The sequence below is a fragment of the Zea mays genome, chromosome 3 (genome assembly GCF_902167145.1).
Source record: "Zea mays cultivar B73 chromosome 3, Zm-B73-REFERENCE-NAM-5.0, whole genome shotgun sequence".
NCBI classification, from domain to species: domain Eukaryota; kingdom Viridiplantae; phylum Streptophyta; class Magnoliopsida; order Poales; family Poaceae; genus Zea; species Zea mays.
The window spans coordinates 716,453-725,129 of record NC_050098.1 but is presented as its reverse complement, the minus strand read 5'-3'; the positions used below and the strand labels follow the sequence as shown (position 1 = coordinate 725,129).

Sequence of the window (8,677 nt, the reverse complement as noted above, 5' to 3'; positions counted from 1 at the left end):
ATTTAGTATATTCTTACTATTTTTAGCCTTAAAACCAAACATGTTAGGGACTAAACTTTAGTTCCTAGACTAAAGAAACCAAACATGGTCTTAGTATGATATGATACCAAGTATCAAGTATGATGTATGATATGATATGATTTGGATATCGAGGTAAACGTGGACGTGGCCTTGGCTTCCTGCCTTCCTCTGATCCCTCTCCCCGAGGTCCCGAGGCGCCTTTCTGTCTCACCAGCCGCTGCCGCTTCCTGGGCATCTCAAGCACCCCCCCCCCCCAAAGGTCGGGGGCCGCAGCCTGGGGTGCGCGCCCTCGACCCCAATCCGCATACGTGCGCCGGAATCTAGTGGATGCGCGGCAGCAAACTGCCACAGATTCCTTCTCGCCGCCTGTTAGCAATAGCAGTGGACAAGCAGCGAACAATCCGAGAAACAGAGTTTGGGGGAGGAGCAGATAGCTTGGAGAGGAAGAAGAACAATAGTGACAGCGTAGATTCTTCTCTGCTCTCCTCTGTTACCCTCTCTCACTCTAATACTCCTATTACAAGGTCGGCCCATCAGGCGACCCAGTCGCGGCCCACGAATTTGGGATTGGGCTTGTGCGGACGCCGGCTGGTCCTTGATTCTGCTGGAGTGTTTCCTGTGGAGCTGTTGCTCGCGCTGCTAACATTCCCCCCTCCATGCGAGGATGCTTGTCCACTGCTATTGCTAACAATTGGTATCGGAGACACCTGGAGTGTTTCCTGTGGAGCTGTTGCTCGCGCTGCTAACACCGCCGCCACGCCATCATTCATGGCGAGGCGTCGCCTGGCGGTACAAGAACCATAATCCATGCTATTCAACATCCCACACTGCAAATCACAAGCTCCTGTAGCCGCCGTCGTAGCAGCCATTTCCAGCATCCGCTTCTCCTCCTCCCTGCCGGCACTTGTTCCGCCGCCTCCGCCCCTGCACGATGAGAACCCGTTCGCTGCGCTCCGCGGCCTCCCGGGCCTCGCGCGCCAGCTGTTCCGGTGGGCGGAGACTACTCCGTGTGGCTTCCCCCGCTCCGCCTCCGCGTTCGCCGCCGTCCTCATCCCGCTCGCCCGAGCCAACCACATCCGGGCCGCCTACCCTGTCTCCCTCCGCGCCCTGCACCTCGACCTCCTCCTCCCCCTGGTGTCCCTCCTGTCCGCTCCCCTCTCTACCGCTCCACGGTCACTATTGAGCCTCCTCTTACGCTTGTCCACCAAGTACTCGAAGGAATGCAAAGCCCGCGACGCCACGCTCGACACCTGTTCGACGCTGTGCTTGTCCGCCTTCCGCGAGATGGCAAGCCACGGCGTGGCCCCTGACGTTAAAGACTGCAACCATGTGCTCCGTGCATTACGTGATGCGGCCAGGTGGGATGACATTTGTGCTGTGCATGAGGAGATGCTCCAGCTTGGGATTGAGCCCAGTATTGTCACGTACAATACTTTGTTGGATTCTTTCTTGAAGGAGGGAAGGAAGGACAAGGTTGCCATGCTGCTGAAGGAGATGGAGACCCGGGGGAGTGGTTGCTTGCCAAATGATGTCACGTACAATGTGGTGATTACTGGGTTGACCAGGAAAGGTGACCTCGAGGAGGCAGCAGAGCTGGTCGAGGGAATGCGGCTGTCCAAGAAGGCTTCATCCTTCACTTATAACCCACTTATCACTGGGTTGCTTGCAAGGGGCTGTGTCAAAAAGGTATACGATTTGCAGTTGGAGATGGAGAATGAGGGCATTATGCCTACAGTGGTGACGTACAATGCAATGATTCATGGGCTGCTTCAAAGTGGGCTGGTAGAGGCTGCACAGGTGAAGTTTGCGGAAATGAGGGCGATGGGCTTGCTACCGGACGTGATCACCTACAATTCGTTGCTAAATGGGTATTGTAAGGCAGGTAACTTGAAAGAGGCTCTTTTGTTGTTTGGCGATTTGAGGCGTGCAGGGTTAGCGCCGACAGTTTTGACCTATAACATTCGTATAGATGGTTATTGTAGATTAGGTGATTTAGAGGAAGCCAGGATATTGAAAGAGGAAATGGGAGAGCAAGGTTGTTTGCCCAATGTTTGTACATATACAATTCTCATGAAGGGTTCGCTTAATGTGTGTAGCCTTGCTATGGCAAGAGAATTCTTTGATGAGATGCTGAGCAAAGGTTTGCAGCCAGATTGCTTTGCTTATAATACAAGGATTTGTGCGGAGCTAATCCTAGGGGATATTGCCAGAGCTTTGGAGTTGAGAGAGGTGTTGATGTTGGAAGGCATATCTTCTGATACAGTGACATACAATATTCTTATTCATGGACTGTGCAAGACTGGTAACCTGAAAGATGCCAAAGAGCTGCAGATGAAGATGGTCAGTAATGGTTTACAGCCTGACTGTATCACATACACTTGCTTGATTCATGCACATTGTGAAAGGGGACTTCTAAGAGAAGCAAGAAAGATCTTTAATAACATGATCTCAGATGGTTTGCTACCCTCAGCTGTGACCTTCACTGTTATTATTCATGCATATTGTAGAAGAGGAAACCTTTATTCAGCATATGGTTGGTTTCGAAAGATGCTGGAGGAAGGAGTTGAACCTAATGAAATAACATATAATGTCCTCATACATGCATTATGCAGGATGGGCAGAACTCAACTGGCTTCTCATCATTTTCATGAGATGCTAGAAAGGGGATTGGTGGCAAACAAATACACATATACTTTGTTGATAGATGGGAACTGTAAAGTGGGCAACTGGGAAGATGCAATGAGATTCTATTTTGAAATGCATCAGAATGGTATTCATCCAGATTATTTAACACATAAAGCCTTGGTCAAGGGATTTGATGGTCACGTGCACCATACAATTGAGTACTTGGATATTGTTATTTTGGGTGAATAGATTGATTGACCTCTGAAAGCTTGTCCTTTTGTCCTCGCTTCGCTGATATCTCCCTGTAAGATATTTCTCGTATATGCATTTTTCTCTTCATCAGTGTCTTGTTACCTAGCTTTGCTCATGTATCCAACAATATTTCCGTTTTTGTTTTCAGGTCAGAGGTGATAGATGGAGTTCCTGGGCCCTTCATTTCAAACTGGAAACAAAAAGAGAGTTTGAAATAACATTCTCTGAGTTAAGCTGCTGGGTGCTTTCTAAACGAATAGTTAAGCACAAACATGCCTTCCTCTTGCTGGTCAGCGATGGTAGATGGAGCTTGGGGGCAATTCCATCCAAAAGAAGAAAAGCAAGACTTTGGGACCATGTTCTTTTAGTCATTCAGCTGGGTGCTTCCTAAATCAGTAGCTGATCACAAACAGGTCTTCCCCTTGCTGCTTAAACCTTGTCAGAATTCCTTTCTTGGTATCATAGCCATGGAAATATGTTTTCTAGTGAAAACTTGGTGGTAGGCATCTGCTCCATTTCTAAAAACCTCTCTTGATACGTCCCCTTTGTTATTTCCTTTTGATAAGGTAACCTGGAAACCTGTTGGCCTTCAATTCCTCATCCAACTAGCTGAGACAGTAAATGGACATGGTCCTTTGCGGCTGACTTCAATTATATATAGGATTTCTCTTGGTAAGAACAAACCAAGAATTTTTTGTAACGAATAATTCTTGTATCACCATAAATTTTGCCATAGGCATAAGTCATAGTATATTGACCTGTCAGATATGTAACTGTATTCTCATTCATTGAATCATTTAATGAGAAGATTATTCATTTAAAAAATTCAGCTCTGTGCCAGCTGTTATTGACATGAACATTTTTTTTGCCAAAAAGGTTCTTTAAATTTTCAGCTCATATCAGCATTTGTTGTTCACTTGCGTTAAAACTTCAGAGCTCCAGAGTTCGCAAGATGTTGGATCTGAGGTGCAAACCTGTAGCTGAATGTATGTACTTCATGGTACTTGGTCTTGGTTAGTGATTTTTACAAACTAAGTAGAAGAAAGTGTATGGCCTGCATGCAAGTGAGTTTTGACTACATGCATAATATCATAATCATGGACAAGCTAATACATCACATGATATGCTTGTACTCAGTGGCGAAGCTAGAGTAAATTAGGGGAGGGTGCATATACGTTGAGGGTGCATAATAACAATTTATAGGTGGTGCATATATGGTGAAAATTTGGTCCAAACCACTAGATTTCCAAATTTTCGTGGGTGCATGTGCACCCCCTAGTTTCTACGTAGCTTCGCCCCTGCTTGTACTCATACGAAAGATTCAATGGTACATTGGTACTAACGCCTTACATAGTTTGGTATGCTCTTGTCCATAGTTGTTAAGGCATCCGTTAAGCGTCGCTTAAGCGGTAAGGCGCAACAAGGCGTCCTTGTCGCCTTAGGCTGGAGAGTAAGGCGTCCGCCTTGGCCAATATGGCGTCGCTCTGGCGCCTTGAATCTTGCTAAGGCGTCGCATTGAGGACTCCTTGAAGACCTGTGGCGGCGACGGCGGGGCACAGGTGGCTGTGGTGGTGCACAGGGCGCAAGCGGCCGCGGCGCGCAGAGCTCTGGAAGGGTGCGACAACGGCATAGGGACATGAAGAGAGAGAACCACGGGAGAGGGAGGGAGAAGAACGACAACACCAGGGGAGAGGGAGAAAGAGGGGAGCGGCGGCGTGGGGGACAGAGGATAGAGGAGGGCGGCGGCGCTAGGGGAGTGGGAGAAAGAGAGCGGCGGCGCGGGGGAGAGGCTTGCTGTGCGGACGGGGTCAGGGTGGTGGCTGAGAGAGGGATATGAGAAGTGTAGGTTAGGTCAAGTAGTGGGCTGGTTGGGCTGGGAAACAGCAGGCCGGTGGCCCATATGTATTTGACCCCTTTATTTTTTCTTATCTTTTACTTCTCTATTGAATCAGGGAGTCTATTAGTTATGTATTCATTTTTTCCTAATCTTCTACTGCTTATTAATTATGTTGTATTTTAAGTCTATTATGTTGTCTTATGTTGAACCTGTACTCCTATTTAGGACTATCATCCCTGCCTATTTAAGACTATATTCCTATATATTTCTATATTTATATATTAGTAAGGCGTCGGCTCGCCTCATGCCTTACCCCACTTAAAAGGTAAAAATGTGGGTCGACCGCTTTACCTCGCCTTACCACATTAACAACTATGCTATTGTCTAATGCAGTTTCACTCATTTGATTTTATCAGTTGTGAGTTTTATTTTCTTCTATGGTGGTTGTTGATATTGATAGACTAACTTTAGAAATGAGGAATGCACATGCAATCTTATTAATTTATCTATACATCTTATCAAATTATCAGACCATAAATTTTAAGAAAATACTGAGTGCTCATGTACTGAATCCTTTCTTGCTCTTATCTAGACAATGACTAAAGGGAGGAGACCTAGTACCAAAGGCTCCCACATTAGTGGGGTCTAGGTAAGGGATAAACCGAGGCAAGCTTTCCCCCACAAATATGAAGGGACTACTTTAAAACTGTGATCTCAATGAGACAACTCTCACCACTCCATGAGGCCTACCCTTTATCGTTACTACTAATTAAGCACATAACGTGGGCGTCTACTCCTACCATGCCCTCGCCTCCACACACCCCCGCGCTCCCCCTTCCCCCCGCCTCCGTGACCCTCACGCCCCGTGTCCCCCGCCCCTGCTCCAGGTGCCGTCCCTAAATTGAAAATGAAGCGACGGTCATGATCATCCCGATGTCAACAATGCTCCCCGTGACGGCCACCTCGGGCTCTGAAAGTCGCCTAGAGGGAGGGTGGATAGGCGAAAACTGAAATTTACAACTTTAAACACACTACAAGCCGGGGTTAGCGTTAGAATAAAAACCGAGTCCGAGAGAGAGGGGAAAACAAATCAACCAAGAAATTAAAGCGGATGACACAGTGATTTGTTTTACCGAGGTTTGGTTCCAAAGAACCTAGTCCCCGTTGAGGTGGTCACAAAGACCGGGTCTCTTTCAACCCTTTCCCTCTCTCAAACGGTCACTTAGACCGAGTGAGGCTTCTTCCTTAATCTCACAGGTCACTTAGACCCCGCAAGGATCACCACACAATTGGTGTCTCTTGCCTCGCTTACAAAGCACTTGAGAGTAAGAAGTCAGAAGGAAAAGAAAGCCAAGCCAAGCAAACAAGAGCAACAAAGAAACACAAATGATCCTCTCACAAGTCCTAATGCGCTAGAGTTGAATTGGGGACTTTGAGCGGATCGATCACTTGAATTGTGTCTTTGGAGTGGAGTCTATTGCTCTTGTATTGAATGCAATATTTTGAATGCTTGGATGGTTGGAGTGGAGGTGGTTGGGGGGTATTTATAGCCCTCAACCACCAAAACAGCCGTTGGGGGTGGCTGCTGTCGATGGGCGCACCAGACAGTCGGGTGCGCCACCGGACACTGTCCAGTGCGCCAGCCACGTCACCCAACCGTTAGGGTTTGACCATTGGAGCTTTGTCTTCTAGTGGCACCGGACAGTCCGGTGCCGCACCTGACAGGTACTGTTCACTGTCCGGTGTGTCTCTGGCGGCTGCTCTGACTTCTGCGCGCACTGTCCGCGCACTGTAGCGTTGCAGGCGTCCATTGCAGTCGACCGTTGCGCTGGTAGCCGTTGCTTCGCTTGGTGCACCGGACAGTCCGGTGGCACACCGAATAGTCTGGTGAATTATAGCAGAGTGGCGCTGAAGAAACCCGAAGGTGAAGAGTTTGGACTTGTACGGTCCTGGTGCACAGGACACTGTCCGGTGGCACACCGGACAGTCCGGTGCGCTAGACCAGGATACTCTTCGGTTTCTTTTGCTACTTTATTTTGAACCCTAACTTTGATCTTTTATTGGTTTGAGTTGAACCTTTATGCACCTGTGGAATATAATCTAGAGCAAACTAGATATGCATGGTTGCTTGGAATTAAACCAATTTGTAATTTCACTAGATATGCATGGTTTGCTTTCTTTTATTTAATATTTTGGACCACATTTGCACCACTTGTTTTGTTTTTGCAAATTCTTTTGGAAAATCTTTTCAAAGTCTTTTTGCAAATAGTCAAAGGTATATGAATAAGATTTCGAGAAGCATTTTCAAGATTTGAGATTTTCTCCCCCTGTTTCAAATGCTTTTTCTTTGACTAAACAAAACTCCTCCTGAATGAAATTTTCCTCTTAGCTTTCAAGAGGGTTTTAATAGAAATCAATTGGAAATATATTTAGACGCTATTTTTGAAAATATACCAATTGAAAATCATCATACCAATTTTGAAATATATTAACTAAAAATTTTCAAAAGGTGGTGGTGCGGTCCTTTTGCTTTGGGCCAATATTTCTCCCCCTTTGGCATTAATCGCCAAAACAGAGACATGAGAGCCCCTTTTACTTTCTTCTCCTTTGGTACAAGGAAATATGAGTGAAAGATTATACCAATTTGGAGTGCGGAGTAACGACGAAGGATAAAAGATACCGGTAGAGTGGAGTGGAAGCCTTGTCTTCGTCTAGTACTCCATTTCCCTTTCAATCTACGACTTAGCATAAAAATACACTTGAAAACACATTAGTCGTAGACATAAAATATATATGATCAAAGGTATATAAATGAGCTATGTGTGCAATGTTTAAATCAAAATTTCGAGAATCAAGTATGTTTAGCTCATTCCTAAGTTTGCTAAAGGTTTTCTCGTCTAATGGCTTGGTGAAGATATCAACTAATTGTTCTTTGGTGCTAACATAAGCAATCTCGATATCCCCCTTTGTTGGTGATCCCTCAAAAAGTGATACTAAATGTCTATGTGCTTAGTGCGGCTGTGTTCAACGGGATTATCTGCCACGCGGATTGCACTCTCGTTGTCACATAGGAGAGAGACTTTGCTCAATTTGTAGCCATAGTCCCTGAGGGTTTGCCTCATCCAAAGTAATTGAGCACAGCAATGGCCTGCGGCAATGTACTCAGCTTCGACAGTAGAAAGAGCTACTGAGTTTTGTTTCTTTGAAGCCCAAGACACCAGAGATCTCCACAGAAACTGATAAGTCCCTGATGTGCTCTTTCTATCAATTTTACACTGTGCCCAATCGGCATCTGAATATCCTATTAAATCAAAGGTGGATCCCTTGGGGTACCAAAGTCCAAACTTAGGAGTATAAACTAAATATCTCATGATTCTTTTCACGGCCCTAAAGTGAACTTCCTTAGGATCGGCTTAGAACCTTGCACACATGCATACAGAAAGCATAATATCCGGTCGAGATGCACATAAATAGAGTAAAGATCCTATCATCGACCGATATACCTTTTGATCTACGGATTTACCTCCCGTGTCGAGGTCGAGATGCCCATTTGTTCCCATGGGTGTTTTGATGGGCTTGGCATCCTTCATTCCAAACTTTTTAAGTATGTATTGAATGACTTTGTTTGGCTGATGAAGGTGCCCTCTTGGAGTTGCTTGACTTAAAATCCTAAGAAATACTTCAACTCCCCCATCATAGACATATCAAACTTTTGTATCATGATCCTACTAAACTCTTCACATGTAGATTTGTTAGTAGACCCAAATATGATATCATCAACATAAATTTGGCATACAAACAAATCTTTTGCAATAGTTTTAGTAAAGAGAGTAGGATCAGCTTTACCGACTTTGAAGCCATTAGTGATAAGGAAATCTCGCAGTCATTCATACCATGCTCTTGGGGCTTGCTTGAGCCCATAAAGCGCCTTTGAGAGTTTAT

The 8,677-nt window shown here is 45.7% G+C and overlaps 1 protein-coding gene across 2 annotated transcripts; it reads left to right on the top strand.

Annotated features, from left to right (window-relative positions):
• The first annotated feature begins 244 nt into the window (after positions 1 to 244).
• On the top strand, positions 245 to 3,749 carry LOC103649522 (pentatricopeptide repeat-containing protein At1g22960, mitochondrial). Of its 2 annotated transcripts, XM_008675241.4 has the most exons (3): positions 245 to 2,950; positions 3,047 to 3,311; positions 3,465 to 3,749. In XM_008675241.4, exon 1 carries the CDS (start codon positions 829 to 831, stop codon positions 2,893 to 2,895), a length of 2,067 nt encoding a protein of 688 aa, XP_008673463.1. In that variant the 5' UTR covers positions 245 to 828; the 3' UTR covers positions 2,896 to 2,950; positions 3,047 to 3,311; positions 3,465 to 3,749. The 2 variants fall into 2 exon arrangements, with proteins under 2 accessions (XP_008673463.1, XP_008673462.1); XM_008675240.4 differs by having other exon boundaries at positions 3,047 to 3,749.
• The last annotated feature ends 4,928 nt before the right edge of the window (positions 3,750 to 8,677 follow it).

Coding starts and splice junctions, on each gene's coding strand:
- LOC103649522 (XM_008675241.4), top strand. CDS start 829: ATGCTATTCAACATCCCACACTGCAAATCACAAGCTCCTGTAGCCGCC.